Raw genomic sequence first — 23,470 nt, 5'->3', positions numbered from 1 at the left:
TGCATAATCATCAGTTCCCTATTGTTAATAAATCTCTCTAATGAGCATCTTTCAGAAATAATATGTGAGTTTTACTGAAATCTGTTCAGTTGTTTATGAAATATTTTGCTAACAGACAAACAGGGTTGGCCCAAAAAGTTAATGCCAAAGTTTTAAGCAAAATGCCATGCAAGTGTTGTGCTTAAAGAATGTTTTGAGACATGCTAAAATACTACCAAATTGTATCTCAACATCTGTCAAATGATCTGAGTTGTAGCCATTTCTGTTGGCTGTGTCAGCCATCTTGACATGAATTGACTCCAGAAGTTCATCAGTTGTTGATGTACATCCAGTGATTGCTTCAAAGACATCCAGTGGTTCATGAGATATTTTGCTAACAGTACAGACAAACAAACATATGCACACACAGGAGCAAAAACAGTATCACTCCATCTTCACCTTTGGTGGATAAAAGTCATCTAAAAAAATGCTGAAAATGAAGTCGTCCAATAATGACTGTACTGACTGAAGGAAAGTACCACCATCTGTCCATCCAACCATTTATTATCTGCTATCACACATCTGCAGGGGTGTGAAGGCCTGAGTCAATCCCAACTCAGTATGTGCAAGAAGCTGGTCACCATTTTATCACAGGATTTTAGGCTGATGCACTTTTTTATCTGCATGTATGTTAGGTCTGGAAAACAAGGTCATTTATCCACTCAAAGATTTTCTTTGCACATAATTATTAATGTATTTTTTCCCCCAGGAGGTGTTAAAGTGTTAATTTTTGTGTTTGTTTATTTCATCACTCATCAAAAGCACTAAAATCTGTCAGAATTAATTAATTCAGTTTGCATTGTTGTTTTGTCAGTTTTGTCAAAAAGTGCTGCTCATGAATTTTAATGAAACTGCACAGTTAATCACTGCTGCAAAAACATTTTGATGGCACCTTGTTTTATCAAAGCCTTTTGAGTCTGTTAGTGATTTTTGCACTCAACCTACAATATTCTACACAGGAATACTGATTTAGTCACATCCATGAAGCCAGCTGATGCTTGCACATGTGTTGCAGACCCTCTGAAATGAATCTGAAATGTCTTCTTGTTGTCTTTACAGTGCAGTGTCTGGAAATGACCACTAAACGGAAGCTGATTGGCCGGCTGGTGCCGTGCCGTTGTTTCCGTGGTGAAGAGGAAGTGATCTCAGTGTTGGACTACTCTCACTGCAGCCTTCAGCAGGTCCCCAAGGAAATCTTCAGCTTCGAGAGAACTCTGGAGGAGCTCTACCTAGACGCCAACCAGATCGAGGAACTACCCAAGGTAGCTCTGATGCTCATGTTCACCTCCTTCCGCTCTGTTTTATCTTTTTTATCTAAAAGCATTTTATCTAAGCTTTGAGTCCCGTTACAATTTATGTTGTCACTACACACTGATGTCACGCAGTTTGGATATTCCCCGAGAGCAATCTCTGCTGTTCAGAAACTCTCACTATGTAACACATTCACAACTGAAAGCTTCTCAGTTCAACAATTGTATCCTTGCAGCAAGTTTCACAGCTTAAAAGTTGAATTTTTTGCAGTTAAATGCACACATTTTCATTTTTTTTAAATGTTTGCCAAATTTAGACAGTGTTACAAAATGTACAAAAACACCTATATGTTTAAATGCTTTTGAAAGTTTTAATGCAAATTTAGTTCTTTTCTGGCTTGAAACAGGATTTTAACTAAGCAACAGCTGAAGGCATTCTTCTCATTTTTATTTTATTTTTTATGTATGTGTGTGTGTGTGTGTGTGTGTGTGTGTGTGTCAGGCATCTCCAGGCAGGCCAGATTAGCACTGCAGAATGTGGTTAACATTGATTTGCTGTACATCAGCTGTCCATGCTGTGGTTGTACATCAGATGTTTTTAGGCTCCTTTTTGCTGTGAAGAAAATCCCAATGAAAATTTTATCACATCAAAATCGGTCAAAAGACAAGTTGAACAGTTGTGTTTATCTGTTCAAACATTAAGGTCTCTGACTCTGGACAGAAGCGGGTGGTTGCACATGCTGTGCAGCTGTAAAGGGATGCACAAGCTCACGTTTCTTTGCTTTTGCTGTTACACTCTGGGAACTATCCCCAGCCACATGGCAACGTTCCAAGCTGTGCAAGACTTTTAGAGAATCCCCACGTGGGCAGCTCTGAGACAAAATGCCCTTCTAATATTTCAAGGAGAATTACAGGTGCTGTTTATAAGAGGGCCGTCACATATATTGGTATTCCGTCCTGGTTTAAATGACAAAGATGGTGAATAGGATTTCTAAATTTAGCCTGCTTGGATGGAGAGCCTGTAATCTGTCTGTGTGAAAGGCAGGCCAAACCTGCATTTACCTGACTAAATAAAAAGTCAGCTCAGTCGTGACACGTGTTAAGACTCACACAGATTAAAGTTCAATGCACGTTTTGTGGAGAAAATTCACATGAAGTGAGTAAAAGCTGAATTACATTGTTTGCAAACAGTATTTTTATTATATCATTATCATTACTACAACTTAAAACTTGAAGCATGTTAGAAAGATCATTGGTTAAGTGTTTTGGCACACAGTTTGTAAAAACATTTTTCTCCAAGTGATATATTCATTTTCAGCTCTTATTTGACATAATATTTAAATTTAAATCTATGGTGAAATGAAAAAAAATTGGTAAAAATCATCTTGATTATCCCTTTTTATGATTAATTGACCACCTAAACAATAAATTGTTATATCTGCTTTTACACTTGTAAGAATGCAAATCCACATCCTGAACATACAGTATTTACAGCAGCAGTGTGTAAAGTTTAAAGTGTTAAAGTTCCCAATTTGAATCTCAGTTGGTTGTTTTCTGTTTGGAAATTCCTTATTTCCTCATGCCATTTCTGGGTGGAAATGAGTTTTGAGGCTTCAGGATATGTCTGAAAACTTTTTAAAGAAAACAGTAGTATTGTGCAGAAGTCTTGAGCCACCCTTTATTCCCTTAATCTTTCTTTTCAGGGTGTCAAACTTTCTTGTAATCTGTTTGAGTGCTCTTGAGTAATAGCTTTCCTGGCTTTTTTTTTCTTTTGATATCAAACACTTTCTCATTTATTTTCAGTCTTGTCGTTGTACATGAAAGATCAACTTCTTCTACTTTTACTACTGATCAATATTACAAAAGGGAAAAAACATAAAGATATAATGGGCAGCATGATATTTTTGCACATTACTGCAAAGATTAAAAAGGTTCTTAAACAAACCCTCCTTTTCTCTGAGCTCATTTAAGACAGTTTGTGCTGAATGGAAAACTCCCATGTGGTGTGAAATCTCCACCTTTAAAATCATCAAGCTTCATCCTCCGGGCTAAAGAGGCAAAGGACCATCTGGCATGTTTTTAGTGATAGTATAGAGAGGCATTAGAGCACATGACATGGGTAATGTGAGCATCTGTGAAGGCAGAATTATTGCTCAACAACATGATACATGCAGGTTTCAAATCTTGCCTTTCTTGGGGGAAAAAATGTTCATTTCTGTAAATCTAGTATGGGAATGAACTGTGGTCATGATGATGAGCAGTTCTGGTCATCCTAAAGGACATCACTTCACTCAGCTGGGCTGTGCAAGCTGTGTTTTATAATTTTCCTTGCAAACTACTTAGGAGACAAAAACAAAACAAAACAAAAAACTTCATGTTTGCAAGCATTAGTATACTTGTGATGTTGTCATTTCACATGCCACACATATTACTTAAAATGCACAGTTTGAAACAAAACACTAGGAAAGTTTTGCAATTTCTCTCTTTCTGATTAATTCCCAAGGTTTTGCTCTCAGCATCATAATTCATGGCCTTTTTGAACACCTTTGGTTTAAATCTTTGATTTATGGTTACTATTAAAGTCTTGACCTTAGCAGCTGTTTACCTATGTTTAATATCTGTGGTAAGACAAAGCTAATGTTTTCATTACACTTCATTTTATAACCTGTGTTCTTTTTTCAGCCAGTTAAATGTTCTGTACATGTTTTGCGTATGTTTTGGTTCTGGGAGTGTTTTTCCATTCACAACACATTTGTCTTAATGTGTTGTGGTCTTCAGGACCACCGTATGCAGGAAATTAAATTTGCATTATTCATGAAAATGTAGCTAAATGGACCAGCTTTTCCATTCTTACAGTAAACTATGTTCTGTGGTGTTACCCTGTGTGATTTTTCTGCATTAGATTGTAATATTCACTTGCTGTGTTTGTGCTTTTTCTGTAGCAACTGTTTAACTGCCAGGCCCTAAAGAAGCTCAGCTTGCCCGATAACGACCTGTCCAACCTTCCCACCACCATTGCCAGCTTGGTTAACCTCAAAGAGTTAGACATCAGTAAAAATGGTAAAATCTACTAATGTGCTGTCTGAACATTAGCAACAATAAAGATTCCTTTTCACCACATTTCCTTTGGCTGTCTGTCTCCCACAGGAATCCAGGAGTTTCCAGACAATATAAAATGCTGTAAAGGCCTGTCTGTGGTAGAAGCTAGTGTCAACCCCATCACCAAGTAAGACTCACAGCTAAACTAACCCTGGAACAGGTTTCCTTTCACCATGCTTTGAATTTGGCAAAATAAATGAAAAAAATATACATATTCTGCAACCTACTGTTCAGTTTCTGCATAACAGCCTGAGGAAAAACACTTGCTAAATAAGCCTACAATTAACTTCTCCCATCCAGTGTTATTTTGACTTATTTATGAAGACCATTTTTCCTTTGAAGTAGAAAAATGCGTACAGAACATTTTTAACAACTAGTTTGTTTGAACCTAAACTCACTTCAAGGTCTTAGAGGATTGTTTAATAGATGTAAGCTGAGTTTTCCCTGTTAGTGCCCTCGAGACCAGTACTTGCCTTTTTAAAATCTTTCTGCATACTCTATTTATATCTATATATTTATAGAAAACAGAGGGGGAAAAATAGGGTTTTTTTTTTTACTATTAGTTTTCTGCATGTACAGAAGATCCTACCTACCTAAAGCTCACATAATCCTGACCTGTCAACTCAGTGATGGGCAAGCTTTGGAAGAACTACCTATTTATAGCACTTCCAGTTGTTGTGTTTTGAGCATCAGGTGTACATTTGTAATTGCTGTTTTCCTCTTTGTAATGACCAAGAAGCAAATAACGCTGCAGACAAAAATGCTTCTGGTGCCGGCCTGTTTTAGTGCAGCAGATGAGTCATCTGCAGGCCAACAGCAGCTATACGTTTCTGCAGAGGGTATTATGGGGAAATTGTCCATGTTTTATTCCACCAAAGTTGCTCAAGAAAACCCCCTTTTAGTGCTTTTTTTTCCTGTTGTTAATTATTTCTATGAATATCTCTCTTTAAGACTCCCAGATGGTTTCACGCAGCTCCTTAATCTGACCCAGCTCTTCTTAAACGATGCCTTCCTGGAGTATCTGCCCGCTAACTTTGGCAGGTGAAATGATGCATGCGCTTTCTGCTTTTGTAGTGGTGGCGATTAAATATTTAGTGAGAGTCTGATTAAAGGGATCCTATACATTTTGTGGCTGAATGTTGTCTTGAAAGTGATCATTTTTTGAAGCTACACCAGTGCTATGTCTGTGAGGCTAAAGCTTTAAATATATTTTTATATTTGGAGCAGGAATAATAATTTTGAAAATAGCAATGTTGGAGGACATTTCTTTTTCTTTTTTATTGAGTGTAAAATATGTTTTATTTAAAAATCATTGAAAATATCCTTTTATCAAACTAATATTTTTTATTTGATCACCTAAACTCTTGGGTGGGCTTCTTATCACTTTATCCAGGAAAAATTCCGGGTATACCAATCTAACAATTTTGTTTTTCTTCTTTTTTTTTTGCAAGTTTGCAAATTAGGTTGTCTTGGCTAATTGTTTCTTAGACAGGACACTCATAAAAACGTGTAGAGACAGAAATCCTCTAAACCAAAGCATCTCCATCTTTAATGCTGAAATATCATTTGAGATTTTCAGACAACAAAATTACCATGACAATAATTTAATTTAAAAGGTAATGCTAAGTTAATAAACGGAGCTTTTCTTTTCCTGCTGATGCCTGTTGCAGCTGACAAAGTACCAATAAAAGGAAATAACTTTAGGCTTATGTACCTTCTGTTAATCAGACTCTCCAAACTACGGATTCTGGAGCTGAGAGAGAACCACCTGAAAACAATGCCAAAGTAAGGCAACTCACCATATGTGTGTTTGTGTGTTCCTGTGGCACAGATTAAACTTGTGTTTATCCCTGGCAGGTATTCTTGAATAGTGTTCAAGTGTACTATTATAATAAGTCAGGTTTTACTGTCGTAACATATTACTTTATAAATCAGTGTAGCAGAGTTTATCTTTTATGTTCACTATGACCATTCAAAAGTTTTATTGGTCACAGTAAAATGCTAATATTGTGTGTAAACATTCTTTTTTTCTTAAATTAGTACCAATGGTTTAATTATGCTTGTTTTTTTCTGGTTATAGACTCTGCATGGAGACACTGACAAATTATACAGCTCTGTCTAAGAATTTCATTTAAAACAATACTCATAGTGCACTCTGTAAGGATTGTATTTTGTGTGTAGTTTTGCACTGTCGCATCAAAAAAAAAAAGGTTTAGGTGTATTTTTAAGTGTACAATCTCTCCTCTTAGGTCCATCCACAGACTAACACAGCTGGAGAGGTTGGATCTGGGTAGCAATGAATTCTCAGAACTGGTGAGATTTATCTGGATTATGTTTTTTAAGTTATCACAGTGGCTGTGTATAGACACTGTTAGGAACTTATATTAAGAGTTTAAGAAAACAGTTTGGTGCATATGTCTCTAATAGGGGTTAAAAGAGATGAGGAGGCTTTAAAAATGATGTTATGAACAATTTAATATACAAATTATTACCAACAAATTGTAGGAGGACTGTATTTTGAAGCTGTTGTAATGCTGAAGAATAGCTGCAGCAGAGGCAGACTCAGAACCCAATCAATGTGTGTGTTCAATGCATTCAGCCAGTGTGGGAGAATCCACAAATATAGACAATGTGCTGCTGTCACCCTCCTGTTCGCAGCAGTAGACCTCCTCTATTAGAACAAAGGCAGGAAATGTCAGTATAACAAGGTCATCTCTGCTCTGCAGCGCAGCGTGATCTCTGTTTGATAAGGGTTTAGGCCTTTTGTAATTGAAATTGTCCTTTGTGATCACAAAGAAGAAAGATTTACTTTTACTAATTAAAGCATAATAAATTATATAAAGGTAAATGGAAAAAAAGAAGAGACAGGCAAGCATCCAAAGGAGGAGCAGAAAGGAGGCATCACCTCACAGTGCAGGGAACATCACCATTCACATTTCAAGACCAAATGCAACAAGTAGTTTGTGGTTTGCCTAATAAATAAATAGCACGGCTGGAAAAGGAACACGATGCAGACAGCAGGAGAAAAAAGCTGTGGAGGCTCACGTGATGTGATATCAAGGTCAAGGAGGAGGTTAAGGGATGTTTTGGGGAGCAGCTTTTAGTTAATAGAAGCCATTACATGTTCAAGCTTGTAAATACTTTATATAGATTTATACTGTTTATATTTTGTATATGAACATATGGATTTTGTTTTTGCATGTCAGCCAGAGGTGTTGGAGCAGTTACACAGCCTAAAGGAGCTGTGGCTGGATAACAACTCTCTACAGTCTATACGTGGGGTAAGAAGACTTTGAGCTCGCGCTGTGAAAACTATCAGCATCACTATGATGACAGTTTAACGTTAGCTCAGACTTCAGTCTGTCATTATGATGTTCTCTTTCTTCCTCACTGCTTTTCTCCTACAGTCAATAGGGAAGCTTCGTCAGTTGCGGTACTTGGACTTAGCAAAAAACAGGATTGAGATGCTGGATAGTGATGTTTCAGGCTGCGAGGCCTTAGAAGACCTGCTGCTGTCCTCCAACATGCTGCAGCACCTCCCGGATTCTATAGGTATTCACACAGAAACACACAGATGCACCATCAAGTTGAGTTGTTGTTTACTTCTTCTTCTATAAGCCAGGGCTGTTTTTGAGGGGCACTTAATAATATATATATATGTTCCTAACCATCAGTTCACAGTGTGGGAAATGTTTGTCTTTCTTTTTTCAAATACATGAAACCATGAAATTCTAGGTTGTAGCTTTGCTTAAATACCAGAAACAAGAGGCCAAGCCTTATTAACCTGATTCTGTCCCAAAATGAAATGAAAACCACCTGACAGGATGTATAATGTTAAATAATGAGCTTTAGAGATGATGTTCGCTGGATTTGTTCTTTTGTCCTCCTATCCAGTCTTTTTTTTTTTTAAGATTATGGAACTTACCCAGACTTTGGCTGCAATTTGAGTACATAAGAATGGTATTTATCTTATCTAACTCTTTGCAAGATTACAGTTAGGCATACACTTATCTTTTGTAGGCTTCTTCAATACCAGAAGTGATGAAGCTGTGCAGAGAAACCCTTTTAGCGCAGTTTGAAGAATAAAAAAAGAATCTTTCTAAAACAAAATTGGAAAATAATTTATTGACAACTCAGACCCACTTTCGTTGGTTCGCCATGTCAAATAAAAATAAAACTTTGGTTGGTTTCACAGGAGAATTTCTACTTCCTAAATTAAACTTTACATGTTTGTGTTTTTATGGTTTACAGGAATGTTAAAGAAGCTGACCACCCTGAAGGTAGACGACAACCAGCTGACCTCACTGCCTCACACCATCGGGAGGTAAGAAACGGACACACACACACAAACACACACACCGACACACACAAGCACATCTAAATCTGAAGCCATATTCAGGTTACATATAATAAAATTTTGTTTAATTTGATCTCCTCTTTTATCAGTTCATTGTGGGTTGTTGTTGGGTTGTTTATCTTGTTTACTACTGTTAGCTGCTGTGTTGTTCTGGTGGCTGATGATTGGGGGGGTTCTGTGTGTTGTATTTGCTGCGCTGCCGTGGCGTTAGTCCGAAGCCCAAGCAAGGGTGAGTAAAATTAGCCTCCTGGATCCAAGGACTTGTTCAGAGACAGACGGACGTTCAATGTGTGTTTCATATACAGAAGACAAAAGCTTGCTGCCACATGCTGTTGATGTGGGAAACATTTCATTTCCATACCAATTACATGCAAACATGAAGATGTTTTTTTTCTTTGTATTAAAAGTTTGATAATGAGGTTTGAATAAAATCCGAACACTTCACTAAAAATCAGTAGAGTATTTGCAAGATGGTAATGATTGCATGTAAAGTGAATGCAGTGATGTGATCATAAACTTGTTATTCATTATAGTACTGTGACAAAATAACAAAAACCTTTTTAAATCGAAATGAAGTTTTGCCTTCAGTGCATCTCTGTTATTTCATCTCTATTACTTTGAAATTTTCAAGCCTTTGAACAGATGAACTGTGTGATAGTAAAGATGCTATTAAACACTAAGGAACATTTTTGCAAGATTTGTATCTGAACACATTGAAAGCTTTTTGTCTTCCTGAACAAGTTCTGGGTTTTAGCCTTGATAAGGACTTATGTAGAATTATTACTCTTCCTGTGTAGCATTTAAGTGTTTTTCTCTCATGATAAGTATGATCCCTTTATATTGCTTCTTTTTCTAACATCGGACGAGTCTATCTTTCTAAGTAGGAAGCTTTTTTTATTTGAAGGTAATGTGTAAATTTAGAATTTGCACATCATACTATAGATTTATTACCTTGTGACGATGTGTAAAACTGTATATTTACTTTTTTACTCTTTAAAAGCTGAACAGTAACAACTTCAACTGTACCTTCTTTATCTATAGAAGTATTTCCAGACACAAAGTTATCTATACGCCTACTGAGAAAATTACTTCTTATTATTGTGCAAATAAGTACAGAGAAACACATCAGCAAGTCACTGTAAATGTTGGCAGATAACAACCAAGAAGATTAACGTGACTTATTAAGTTAGACTAATACCTTTTAGGTAGCATCTCACTGGGCTGCAACATTTTTTTTTCTCAGAATAGTCCAGAGTCATTGCTGGTGTTAAGAACCCATCTTGGACCCTTCTTGATTTTGTTTTGGTTATCTCCAACCGTTTTCAAGAGTGCAACAGCTGTAGTTTGACACCTGCACTCTTCTGACAGAAAACATGTCCAGGTCTAAAACCCACATTGGTGATAAATAACAGTTATTAAAAAATTGTCTAAATCTGCTTATCTTCAATTCAAAAGTGTTCTCAAGTAGATTAAGTCATAAAAGTCAGTACAAAGCTGGCCATGGAGGGTATGATTCAGGCCATGAAATAAGCTGCACGGCCAAGTGGGGATTTTTTCAAGCATAGGCCAAAAATTGACTTTTCAAAATTCGGTTGCACTTGATCAGAAATACTCAGAATTCAGTAAGACTGCAACAGAATTGTTTTTCTTTTCTCACAATATTAAGTCAAGTTTGAGTTGCCAACTAGTCTCCAACAGTCGCAGCCCAGTCAGACACCACCTTTACCTTTATCTGAATGTTTAATTAGAAACATAAAATGGTAGAATATATCAAGCCTTGATACTGGATACAAAGGTCTTCACTTGTTACCCTCCCTCTCCTCTGCTTTCCTTTCTGACAGTATGGTGGCCCATATGGTCTGGTCTTTCGGGAATAATAAAAGCAGACTAATGCAGTGTTAACAGGGACAGTACATGAATGTAAAATTGTTGTCTCATTAGCATTAGCCTGCTGTTAATTTGATGTCAGGCCATCGAAAGCAGCCAAAGGGCGGTCATGTGTCTCGTAGGGGGCTTGAAATATACGCCACAGTATAATAAAGTTGGGCGGAGAAGTTGAGAAGATTTTTGATATCCAGTTATGGAAAAGTAAAAGTGCGGGAAATCAAATAAGACCAAACTAATAGCAACATTCTTTTGATTGGCTTATTTAATCATTGACTTAATTGTCCTTCAATGTGACTTTATGTTCTCAATATGCTCTGCATAAAAGGTTATTAAAAATTTTTCCTTACAATTTTTTTAATCAATGTAAAGACTGAAAGTAACCAGCATTTATGAGGAATATGAGGGAAAGACAAGCCTCACATATTTACTTAAGTTGTTACTTAAAACTAAGAAGAATATATGTGTGCTAGAGACGTTTTTTCAGTTGCAGATTTATATTTGCTTTGTATTTGCAAAAGCAGAACAGCATGTGGGTGACAATCTATTTTAAAATAATCTGAGTACATAAAAGGAGCATGTCACTATAATGCTTATCACTGACTCATTTTTAGGGTTCGGTTTTTTCTAGTTTTAGTCTTGCAGCAGACATGCAGTGGCATTCTGAATGATTTCTTTTCTTTCTTTGTCATGCTCTGTCTTTCGTTCCTCCAGTCTTTCTCTGCTGGAGGAGTTGGACTGCAGCTGTAATGAGCTGGAGTCGTTACCTCCCACCATCGGCTACCTGCACAGCCTGAGGACTTTTGCTGCAGATGAGAACTTCCTCACAGAGCTGCCGCGAGAGGTTGGGACATCACATAATCTTATTCATCACATAAATTTATATCCTTTAGTTGCTCAACTGTAAAAAGAAACAAAAGAAACAAGAAAAAGAAAACATGTGAGTTGCTTTAGTTTTTGTTGTTGCAAAAGGAATAGTTCAGGATGGTTTGTAACAAGTCACATTACTTGGATGCATTTCTGCAGACGGACATTAATTTCCTAAAACAAATGAGAATATTGTGAGTGACTTTACTGACAAAACTGTATGTAATCCATATTTTTTAAAATTAAAGGCATTCTTTCCTTGAATGCATATTGCCTGACACCTTTTGAACTAAGATCATCTTATATTGAAGAATGACAGAGTTGCAGTACTTTTTGGTTTAATTTTAAAAATAACATGCAAAATATCATGTAATATTGTGATATCTTGATCTGTTAACACAGAGTATATTTTGTGGATGACTCTCAGCTACTATCATATCAAATTTTAGCTGAGTTAAAACCATTTTTGTGTTTTCTAAAGTCAATTGGCTGTAGCGCCTGTTTTGATTTTGGATTAGTCCAAAAGTTAATCAGCTGTAGACGTTAACTCGATGACTAATTTCTAAATTAGTTTTAGAAATCAGTAATTAGTTTTGTGTGATCAGTAAGTGCTCAGGGTGTAAGTTGGGGATCAGTTTCTGCTACTAACACACACAACTTGAGCTCAGTATCTGTAAAAGAGTTATATTTAGTTTTGGCACAAAGAGCTACAAGCTAAAACATTTTTGCTTCACTTTTGCTTTCAGTAGCAGGCAATAAAATAAAAAAGTAACACCTCTGAACCAGCTGATAAAATATATGTTGTAACTTGACAACATGAGTAACACTAGTGGAGAATCTTGTTTCAGAGTTACCTCTACTGGACTGCGATCTGATGGCTTGTGTGTGTGTTTCAGATCGGTAATTGTAAGAACGTGACGGTGATGTCACTTCGCTCCAACAAACTGGAGTTCCTTCCTGATGAGATCGGACAGATGACCAAACTCCGCGTCCTCAACCTCAGCGACAACAGGTACGTGCACACGGAGGCTGAGCTGTGACTCGGGCGTTACAACACGTTCACTTTTCAATGGCCGCTTTGGTTCTTCGTGATCTAACGGCCTTCGGTTACCATGGGAATTAGTGAGTGTGTTGCCATGGTTACATGCTCTGCAGGCTGTACAGTGCGTGGGCAAGAGAAACATCTCTCTTTTCTTTCCTACCCCTCCCTCCTTCCCACTGTCTATGTCTCTCTTTTTCAGGTTAAAAAATCTCCCGTTTAGCTTCACCAAGCTGAAAGATCTGGCAGCTCTGTGGCTCTCTGACAATCAGGTATCTCCCTCTTTCCTCCTACACCCTCCAAGAGACTGTACCTGTCAGCTAATATTCAGTAAAAACACCTGCCATCAACGTAAAAATCAAAATGCAGTTCTGACTGGTTTCTATTCCCAGACTTTTATTTTGAAATACTAATAGCAAGATGGTGCCTCTAGCTTGATATGACAAGTGATTGTGGCTGTGAATTTATGAAATATTTAAAACAATCAGTCACTTATTATATAAATATGCATGTGTGTAATGGTATTTATTTTACAAAACCTTTTATTTATTAATTTTTTTGAATATGTGCATTTTTGGAGCTATTTTCTTCATAAAACTAAGTAACTGTGTCATGACAGTTTTTGTGTTTATTTGGGTTGCTAGAGGGCATTTACTTCTCACAGTTATACAGTTATAAAGAATTATAAAGCTTAATCATATAATTAAATGAAGAAAAAGATTTTCAGTCAAAAGTTGTTTTTTTTTGCTTTAATCCCTGGATTATATAAAAAGCCTTTAGTAAACTTTAAAGTTTCAGAAAATGTGTAAAGGTTTGTTAGTATTATGTAATATCATACAAACTACAAACTTGTCATTGTTTTATTGCACTGTGAATTGGAATAATTGTCTCATTAACATTTTGTATTAACATGTTTTACGTTCGACTTATATTAAAATGTTGAACTTGTGATTTAAACTTAACCTAAATTTAAAAATCTTTCATCCTGTCAACAAACCTATTTGTAAACTCTTTTGTATAGTTTCTTTTTAAGAGTGGTGTGTAAGGATTTGATGCTGCAGGAATGAAAGGATTCTTGTGTTTTTGTGTTTGCAGTCCAAAGCTCTGATCCCACTGCAGACAGAAGCCCATCCAGAAACCAAACAGAAGGTTTTGACCAACTACATGTTTCCTCAACAGCCGCGACATGATGAGGGTACATACTGTGTGTGTGTGTGTGTCATTTAGTGTATGTTACCTGTTTTGGGTTTGTTTGATGACAGTATTATTGTCACACTTCATGAACTGGTAGATGTGTTTTACTGACAGTAAACCTAAGCAGTTGTAGAGATCCTTGGTGACTAACACATGTTTGTATGTGTACAGATTACCAGTCAGATAGTGACAGCTTTAACCCAACTCTGTGGGAGGAACAGAGACAGCAGAGGATGACTGTGGCCTTTGACTTTGAGGACAAGAAAGACGATGAAGACAACTCTGGGAAAGTAAAGGTCAGCTCTTTGTCTTTCTCAGGTTTTGTGTTTTTTCCCCACTCATTAACAAAATGAAGTAGAAAACAAGGGGACAAAGTATTTTGCTCAGCATTTTACTTTCTAATTTTGTAGGTGGAGATAAACTTGAAGCGCTACCCAACCCCCTACCCTGAGGACCTTAAGAACATGGTGAAGTCAGTCCAAAGTCTTGTGGGTAAAGGCGTACATCCGGGACACGCGCACCAGCACCAGCTGAGCACAGGCACTGCTACCTCAGCAGGAACCAACATGGAACATGCACACCTCGGCAAAGAGCCGTACGAACCACCGTGGCCCCTGCCTCCCAAAGAGGTAACAACAACAAAAAACAAGAATACACACAAACACACATAGTATTCAAATGCAGTTTGCAAACAGGCAGTTTAAAGCACAAATATACTCACTTTTTCATGTCAGGATATTCTAAAAGAATGTGGAGTGCTGGTCATGAGGTTAGGGCAGTAAAATGTAAGATATTATTAGACAACTCTGACTCACAGGAAAGTTTAACAAGATGACGTTCCCCTACTCAGAGATTCACACATGGTGTTACTAGCTTGGAGGTCACAGATTCTTGAGACACAGTATTAGATTCAGTCTTTTATTTGTCTAATTGATACAAAACTCATTACTTGTTGGGAAAAAAATGAACCTGTTTCCAGGTGACTGACAGAGAGATGCAGGACTTCTCTCAGTCTCAGATGATGGATCAGGGATCAATGCATAACTCCGGCATCGACATTCCCAAGAGGAAGGACAAAGAAGATTTGACAGAGAGCTCTGAGGTTTGTACATTCACACACAAATACACACAAACGCACACGGACACAAGAGTTACAGTGTGTTTACTGCCTGCAGTATGGAGATTATACATTTTCATCCACCTTGTTTAACACTAGATTTTCACAGTCATCAGGTTAATGAAGGACAGTGTTGTTAAATGAAGATTTTATGTTGTGTGACTCTACACAGATTAGTGGACTTTTATGTTAAACAGCTAAATAAGTCTGTATGTATTAATAGTTTAAAAAAAATCATACCAAAGCTCATAACCTAGTTGATATTTCAGGATACCTGCATAGTTTTTACTACTTTTCCTTCCTCATAAAACGTTTTTTTTAAATACTTGTCTTATCTACAGTCACATTTATTTTCCATTTATTTTGTAACCTGAGGTTTTAGAAGCCAAACACACCAACATGTTTGTTTAGTGTTTTAATGTAAACAAAAATTAAATAATGTGTGTGTAACCGTCTTCTTCCTTCAGGACTCGATGGGCGGCTCTCCTAATGACATTCGTATCTCTGACATGAGGCCCACACTGGTGGAGCCGCCGATGTATAAACCAAAGGTGGTACTGCTGGGGAAGGATAAAAAAGGTAAACAACTATATTATAATATTACCTGAGCATACAGACAGAGTCAAACATACATGCATTTACCTGAAATTTATTGTGCGTCTTTGTTGTTGTAGAAGAGTCATTTAATTCGTCACATTGAAAAGGAGATTTGTTCTATCACATCACAAAGAGACAGAGAGAGAGAATGTATGAATATCTGAAGCAAGTGGAGTATTTAGTTGATCCTGTTTCTGCTCATTCTGCCCTGAAGGCTTCAGTTTCATCTGAGAAAAACAAAGCTCATTTTTTAACACTTAATCAAAAATCTGTTTTAGTTCTAAATAATTTATCTGCTTTAATCACATCTTCTGAAAGAAACGGTTTCTATCCGTTCCTTGTGACAAACTGTGGCATCCGGAAAGCTTTTTTCAATCTGCTTCTTCTTTAGGCAACAAATGGAAACATTATTAAAGCATGAACAGCTTGTCTTTTACAGTGCTTATAAATTCTTGATGGCAGTTCTGGTTTGAAATTATTGGTATTTAAAAAAATAAATAAATAAAAAAGGCCCCCAGTTTTGTGTATTTCTGGAGCAGTTGCCATTTTTTGCTGATTTTATGAAACTGGCAACAACAGTTTATAACTGGGCCATGCAGTGGACTGAATTTGGGTCAAACAGGGGATACAGGTGATTTGTTATTTTTAATGGGGGTGACTCAGTGGAGGGAGCACTCTGCGCAAAGTAAAACTGTTTAAAATTGTAAGTTTGTTGATTTACTGTACTTGCAAAAATACAGTATATATATATATATATATATATATATATATATTATATACAGAATGTGTCACAGGCCTTTAATGCATCCCCTAATCACTATTGCTTTAGAGAAGATGTACATAAGAAGTATGATTTTTTTAATCTATGTCAAAAGCTTGTCAGCGGTTGTACAAAAAACTATTAGAATATCAAACATGACATTTTCCCTGAATGAGATGCTGGTTTTTCTTTGTCTGTCTTTGTCCAGAGTCAACAGATGAGGAGGTAGATAAACTCCACTGTCTGAACCACAGCGGCTCCTCGGCCACCTACTCGGACTACTCTCCTTCACAAGGCTCCTCAGGCTCCTCCAATCCATCCGCCAACACACACTCACACACACATTCTCACGCACACCCGCACACCCCTGCCCTGCCGGCCCCCAGCAAGGACCAGGCCCCTCAGACACACTGGACCAACAGGTAGGCACACCTCCATCTTTGTTTTCCTCACCAGCCATTTCTTCCATCACCTCCTCTTCTCTTTCATTTCAAACGCCACTTTAGTCTTCTTCATCTTAACTCATCCATCTTTCCAATCACTTCATCCATCAACTCCTCCCTCCATCTTTGTGTACGTTCCTCTTTTCTCTGTTTGCTCAGTCAAGGTCAGAGAGGCTCATTAGGATGCTGCAGATTTCTATTTAGGGTGATCTTTCTCATCTCTCCTCTCATCCGATGCAAATGTATGCAGCCTTATATATATATATATATATATATATATATATGTATATATGTATATTTCCCCACAGACACATAAAAAAGCAAATAAAGACGGATGGTTATTACTCTGGTTTACTCTGGTTGCTGTGGCCTTATGATGGAGGTGGACTTGTTTGGAACTGGAAAACCACGTTAAAGTGTTAAAATGATACCAAATTATATTTAGAATCCGTTTTCTCTTTGACATGTTGCAGTAATAAACAACAAAAAATTAATCTATGATTGCATATTATATTTGTTGCATTATAGCCCCAGTCATGCCAAATAAATTGTATTAAAGTGTGACAGTGATATATGACTGACAGATATTTTTTTAATATCAACACAGGAGGACACACATACCCTTGGTATACAGTATGTTTGCTTCTCTCACTCTCCCCAATGCCTCGTTGTGCTCTGAGGAGCTCCTGCAGTAGGAAATATCTTTTTGGCTTTTTTTTTTTGACATTATAGTTGTTATTTTACATGCCCTGGGGTAGAGAATACATGACAGTCTGTGTACTTGATGTCTTTCTTACTCTTTTTTTTGGCTGCATCCATCTAAAAAATGATATTTGCAAACTACAAGTGACACTGAAAGGGGTTTGAAGGCATTGCTATTTGGCTATCACACTCTCAGATACATAATTACTCAAACATGTTCATCTGCCCAAATGGTTTCAGAAAAAAAACATCAGAGACATGGAGAGAAAGCTGTGCTGTTCCCTCTGCCCACTGGCTCTGATTTTTACAACTCCTGCTATTGTAGCATGGAAGTTAAGTGAAATCACTATGTAATTAGTTTTTTTTCTGTCTTTGCAGACTTGCCCAGTCATTTCCTAAGCCTATTGACTCCAAGCCCCTGCTGTCCCAGAGAGAAACCCCGCCATCAGGAACCCTACAGCAGCGTGGAGATCGGCGTCCACTCAGCGAGCCTTTTGACTGGGCTGAGGCCCCACACTACGACAACACGGGTTTTGATGCCGAAGAGTCTCCTCTGGACCCTCCATCTAACACCAGCCAAGGAAACCCCCCACTGGGCTCCAAACCTCGCAGCAATTCGGCTCATGGCCGCCGCCCCCTCCTCAGGCAAGATCGAATTGTAGGAGTTCCCCTAGAGCTGGACACTCAGACACTCCCCTACCACAGTAACCAACGCGCCACTCCGGACAATGACCCCCAGTCCTCAGGACCTCCTTCCCAGAACCCCTGGCAGAACTGGACCAGGACCCCCAGTCCATTAGAAGATAGAACTGCTTTCCCTTCAAAACTGGACCTGACGCCCACCTCAAGCCCCAACCCTGACCGTAAGGACATAGACTCAAGGTGAGTGGCTAAAAATCAGCCAACTTTAGCACAGAAATGTATACTTCTAAGACTGCCATTTACAGTTTTTAGTCATAATGAGAATTATATCTTTGCTCCAGTTGAATGATAAGACCATAGTTGGTGTTGAAAATTTTCCAGATTTCAGTTTGTTCTCTGGTGGTTTTGAAACAATGGATCAATTAATCAATGGATAACAGATCATCCATACTTATTGTCAGTAATATATTCTTAATATTTACTGCAATTCATGCCTTAAAATATGACTTTAATTGTTCTGTTTCACATTATTATATAATCAATAATTCTGAAACAAACCAAGTATATTCTTGAGATTTCTATTGTTAAAACAGATGTTAGCATTGTTGTTTGAATTTCATTATCTAGATATTTATTGGATCTATCTATCTAAATAAAAACTTTTTAAACTTGTATGCTTTATTTATCTGTTTGTAACTTTAATCTCTGATCTCAGTTTGTGACTATCTTGCCGTTTTTCCCTGCAAAAATGTGTCCCCTGCTGTTTACTGCTTGTTTTGGAGCATTCATATTAGTAAACTGCATAACCTAATCATTCTTTGTGTTTTGCTGCAAGGCTGGACACAAGTTCAGGACCTTTACCGGGAAGCTGGACGTACCACGACAAACAGGGGGAGCAGAACAGGAAAGATCAGCTTACTGTCAGTGGGGGCAACAAGGTAACCGTGGTGATGAGTAAAAGCTCAGACCGTCTGTCTCCCATGATGAAGGAGACAAGATCCAAGTTTAAGAAATCACAAAGCATAGACGAGATTGACATCGGCTCCTACAAAGTCTACAGGTATGCTTTGTTCATGTATGTATGTCACATAAAGTTCATTTTATATTTGGGCTCCAACTGTTTCATGTTTTTTCAGTATCCCCATGGAAAGCTATAGTTCATCTATCGAGCAGCAGACTAGTTTGGACCGTCCTGAGCTCCCTGGTTCTATGGAGCAGACCAGCATGTCACGGTCTCAGTCTGCTCCCATGTTAGATGATGAGCTGGGCTTCCCCGGACACGGAGCTGGAAACCAGAATCAGTCTATACAAAATCAAAAACCTGCCATTCCACATAAGGCCTATCACTTTGACCAGAACTACAACCCCCAGGTAAGATGGTGTTACTTTTTCCTTGTATACCGCTGTATAAAAGTGTTTGCTTAAGCCCTCATTACACGTGCAGCATTTCAAGTTGCAATTCTGAGCATTCTGATATAGTTCAAAGTCAAGATGCTTTTGCACGATAACAATGGACTTACTGTTCTACCCAATCAGGTGACCATGGATCGTAGAATCCCTCCCCCCTTCCCTAACACACCGGATTATGTTAACCACTCATCAAAAGTTATGGACTACTTGAATCAACCAGGAAGGACGTTACCCAAGGAGCTAGTCAGTCCCCGGTATCGTGCATATCCACCACTAGAGATGTTTTCCTTCCCCCAAGCACCAATCAACCAGGACGGCCTGCCCAGCCAGCAGCAAACAATCTCAACGCAGCGCTCCAGGCCAGGGTTTCTAAGGAGAGCCGATTCTCTGGTGAGCTCTACAGAGCTCGCTTTGTTTCGTAGAGTTCATGAAGCCCAGCAGGAGGCACTACAAGAAGCACAGTACAAACAGCAGGTAGAATATCAAATACATTCATACTCTGCAAGTTAATCAAACTGTTAAAAACAATAAAGACATAAAACATGTATCATTAAAGCTATTGGTTAAATGTGTGGTCCACCAAGCTTAAAATTATTTTTGTTTGAATCGTTAGGCCTGCTATATTTTTGAAGCCAAGAATTTTGTTGGTCTTGTATAAAATAAAATGAACTCCAATTTTTTTTTCACTGTAAAAGACATGAAAATAGGATCAATATTACTAAAACTAACCAAAAGAAAAAAATAGTAATTCTAAAGAAGTTGTTTTATATGATTTGTTCACTAATAGCATTGTTTATTTAATTTAATATAATCTATTACTTTAATATCTTTCTTTTCTTTCCTTAGTTTACTGTATAGTTTTATAGTTTTCGATTAACAGTTTATTTGGTGACAGAAATAAGTTTTCAGTGTAGATACTTTTTTGTTGTTTTTTTTTAATTACATGGTCTGAAAAAGAATTTCTCTTCCTTGAATCACAGACGGATCCCCCTCATTATAGCCGGGCTCTCGCCTACTCCACCCCCATGGAGCACTCTGCTCTCTCCAACATGGCTGACAACCAAAATCAGATGATGCACAACAAGAGAAATGGTCGCTATGACGATGACTATACCACTTACCAGGAACAGAAAAAGCCCATGATTGGTTATCCGACAAAAAGTCTGACTCAGCGTCGCCCCCTGTCGGCCAGGAGCTACAGCACTGAGACATATGGAGCATCTCAGGTAAGACTATTACTTCCTATCACGTTTAAATCATGGACCTTTGAGTTTGTCTTTTTTTGTTGTAATTGTTCTCCCTGTAAAATAACCCCCCCTGTGAATTTGTGAGGATCATTATATTCTTGCTTGGTTAAAGTGACAGTTACATCTTATTCCGTGTATAGCTTGTCCTTTTATAGTTGAGGGATGATAAATTGTCTGTAAAAACATATTTTAAAGCTGAAGTTTTTTTTTGCTGACCAGAAGGTGAAAGCCCAAAGTGATTTAATTTACAGAAGTAGAAAACAAACAAACAAAAATCCCTGCGATTTCTCTAAGTAAAAACAGTCACTTGCTAATCAGTTAAATTGTTTTTTTTCTCTCAGTGGTAAATAATTATATGATTCTTTTCAACTATTATTTCAAGCTCTCATTTAAGTGTTATTAGTTAAAAGATTTCCTGCTTCCCGTACTTCTAGAAGGTAGATGTCAGGCAATCAAAGCAGTGGGTATTACTCACAGAATTAAAGATTTCTGTGTTAGCTACCTCTATCTTTTGAAATTGATTTTTTTGTTCCTTCACTGGTTTTTCCACATTACAAATGCAACTGTGCTTCTTTTCCTGTGTCTTCACATTATTGTCATTATGGTTTGATTGTTTTCCAATCATTGTTTTGTTTAGTAGTTGCGTATTTGTCTGTTGAAAAGCTGTATGAAAAGTGCTCTACAAACAAGTTCAGTTTGATTTATTGATTCATTTATCGAATACTGTAATAAACAATAGTATTGAAAAAAATTGAAAATCCAAATATTCCCAATTTTTTTTTTAGTTGCACAGACTTTGATACTGGAGGCTAGCATTAGTTGTGTAGACTAATGGTCCAAAAATGTCCAAATGTCCACTGCAGCTTTAAAATTATTGATCAGGGTTTCATGCAGTCTTTTACCATCAGCAAAACTTGATTTCTCTTAACCACAGAATCTCTGATTCATGTTTAAAAATGAAAATCTATTTGGAGCACACCAACAAACTGACTACTTTTGTCAGTGTGGTGTGAGGATTTCAGGTTGCAACATTTTCATTCTTTCCTTTTCTAGTAACTACCTAGTTTCAGGTTGTTGTGACAGAAGTCGAAGCACACTGGTGCAAGCATTCTTTGCTGCATCCCGTACTCCAAGACAGTCTCCTGTCTATAAATATTCCCTTCAGGATGGTCTGGGTTCGCCTCAAGTTAGATGTTCCTAAAATAGTCATAGAAATGTGTTTAGCAGCATACTGATTAGAGCGGCAAAGCCCTTCATCCGGCGTCTTTCAGCTTGAAGAAGTAGGACACACAAAGAAAACTAAACACTACAGAGGTTGTATGATACACTTATGGTTCTATTCTTATTCTTGCTGACTTTAGCCAAACCTAAAAAGTTAAAGGTACTCACTGTAAAGTATAAAATCCAACATAAAAAATGTTATCCTGGACTCCAGTTGACTTGTCTTCCAGCTACTGCAACAAGGTTGTAATATAATATCCAGGACCTGTTGTCATGAGTTAAGCTCCACTGCCCCTATGGTCTTGCATTATATGTGCATTGATGCAATTTTTGTATTTTTCTGCCCCACGTTTTTATACTTCACACATGCTAGGCTCGTCCCGTGTCAGCTCGTCCCACCATGGCTGCCCTGCTGGAAAAGATGCCTCCTGACTACACCCTGGCAACCTGTCCTGAGAAACCGTCCGAGGACACCATCAAAGTAAGACCTGTGGTGCCACAGAAACCTGAAGACATCACTTCCAAGATGCCTGCTGACTGGAGGCAACAACTTCTCAGACACATAGAGGCCAAGCGATTGGATAGGGTATGTAGACACAGCGGAGACAGTCGCAACATTCACACACACACAAACACACAGCCTTTGGAAGCCCTCCCTGTCTGTATCCGTGTAAGTCTGTGTTGTAAGGTTGACCAGATTTGTGTGCAGCTGCATGTGTGTCCACTCCACACTGTCGCTGTGTCAGCCTGACCTTCTGCACACTCACTACTGGATATGTGCTTTCACGGTCACATGTCCTTACATGCAATTCAGTGAAATCTCCATCGTGATAAACAATCTGATCTTGTGTCATGCCTTTTTTTTTTTTGAAACAAGTGAAAAGTCATCAAGATGACTCTAGTAGACTGAGTTTAAATTCGCTTGTTGGATAACCTCAAACCAACTAAAAATCTGTAAATTTACGATACAGCACTTATTCAAAATGGTTTCTTTAATTAAACAAATTTTTATTGTTATTTTCACTTGTTTAAAAAAAGACAAAAGATCCTCAGAATCACAATCATCAATGATGAGGATATTTTGAAAAACAATTACACTGTTTTGACTCCTGTCTAAACAACAGAACAATTAAGATAGAAGAATATTCTCTGAGTATTGAGATACTGTAAATAGTTCCATGTTTGTATGCTAAATATAAAGCTACAAACCAGCAGCCTTAACATAAAAAGACTTTGTTTAAAAATAATAAACTTGAGAATTCACGAGCTAATACCAGACATTTCACATTTTAGGTCCATACAATAAGTGTAATATCATCGGTTTTGGGTTTCAGAGCAGTTATGAGTTTCTTATTTGGAAACATTTATATTTATATGTATATATATTTTTCTTTTCAGACGTTGCACAAAACATACTTATTAAAGAGCTCTAGAGTTACTCAGTAGCAGCCAGAGACATCTGTTTTTTCTGGGATTTGTCTGTTTGGTCTCCAGTTTCACATTTACCAAACAAATTTGAGACAGAACATTTAGTCCTCTCTATATTATAGAAATATAACAAATAAACTTTTCTATTTCTCAAAATGTCAAACTGAAAGAAAG

At 37.6% G+C, this 23,470-nt stretch overlaps 1 protein-coding gene across 10 annotated transcripts in view; it reads left to right on the top strand.

Moving 5' to 3' along the window:
- lrrc7 (leucine rich repeat containing 7) overlaps positions 1-23,470 on the top strand; it is a 91,119-nt gene that overhangs the window by 54,213 nt on the left and 13,436 nt on the right. For 7 of the 10 annotated variants that reach the window (XM_017420495.3, XM_017420496.3, XM_017420499.3 and 4 more), the window contains 25 exons: positions 1,099-1,301; positions 4,232-4,349; positions 4,437-4,515; positions 5,340-5,429; positions 6,117-6,173; positions 6,638-6,701; positions 7,595-7,669; positions 7,796-7,940; positions 8,640-8,712; positions 8,957-8,974; positions 11,344-11,473; positions 12,393-12,508; positions 12,738-12,807; positions 13,631-13,730; positions 13,901-14,025; positions 14,140-14,358; positions 14,709-14,831; positions 15,314-15,425; positions 16,412-16,625; positions 17,727-18,230; positions 18,826-19,050; positions 19,127-19,361; positions 19,527-19,874; positions 20,381-20,626; positions 22,242-22,454. In XM_017420495.3, the coding sequence (XP_017275984.1) occupies positions 1,099-1,301; positions 4,232-4,349; positions 4,437-4,515; positions 5,340-5,429; positions 6,117-6,173; positions 6,638-6,701; positions 7,595-7,669; positions 7,796-7,940; positions 8,640-8,712; positions 8,957-8,974; positions 11,344-11,473; positions 12,393-12,508; positions 12,738-12,807; positions 13,631-13,730; positions 13,901-14,025; positions 14,140-14,358; positions 14,709-14,831; positions 15,314-15,425; positions 16,412-16,625; positions 17,727-18,230; positions 18,826-19,050; positions 19,127-19,361; positions 19,527-19,874; positions 20,381-20,626; positions 22,242-22,454 (3,902 nt within the window). The remainder of the gene's footprint in view (positions 1-1,098; positions 1,302-4,231; positions 4,350-4,436; positions 4,516-5,339; positions 5,430-6,116; positions 6,174-6,637; positions 6,702-7,594; positions 7,670-7,795; positions 7,941-8,639; positions 8,713-8,956; positions 8,975-11,343; positions 11,474-12,392; positions 12,509-12,737; positions 12,808-13,630; positions 13,731-13,900; positions 14,026-14,139; positions 14,359-14,708; positions 14,832-15,313; positions 15,426-16,411; positions 16,626-17,726; positions 18,231-18,825; positions 19,051-19,126; positions 19,362-19,526; positions 19,875-20,380; positions 20,627-22,241; positions 22,455-23,470) is intronic. The other 3 variants (XM_017420501.3, XM_017420503.3, XM_017420494.3) reach the window with 1 other exon arrangement.

This window comes from Kryptolebias marmoratus, linkage group LG24, assembly GCF_001649575.2.
Source record: "Kryptolebias marmoratus isolate JLee-2015 linkage group LG24, ASM164957v2, whole genome shotgun sequence".
Lineage (NCBI taxonomy): Eukaryota > Metazoa > Chordata > Actinopteri > Cyprinodontiformes > Rivulidae > Kryptolebias > Kryptolebias marmoratus.
The sequence above is the reverse complement of the archived record's forward strand: the minus strand, read 5'-3'. Positions and strand labels throughout refer to the sequence as shown.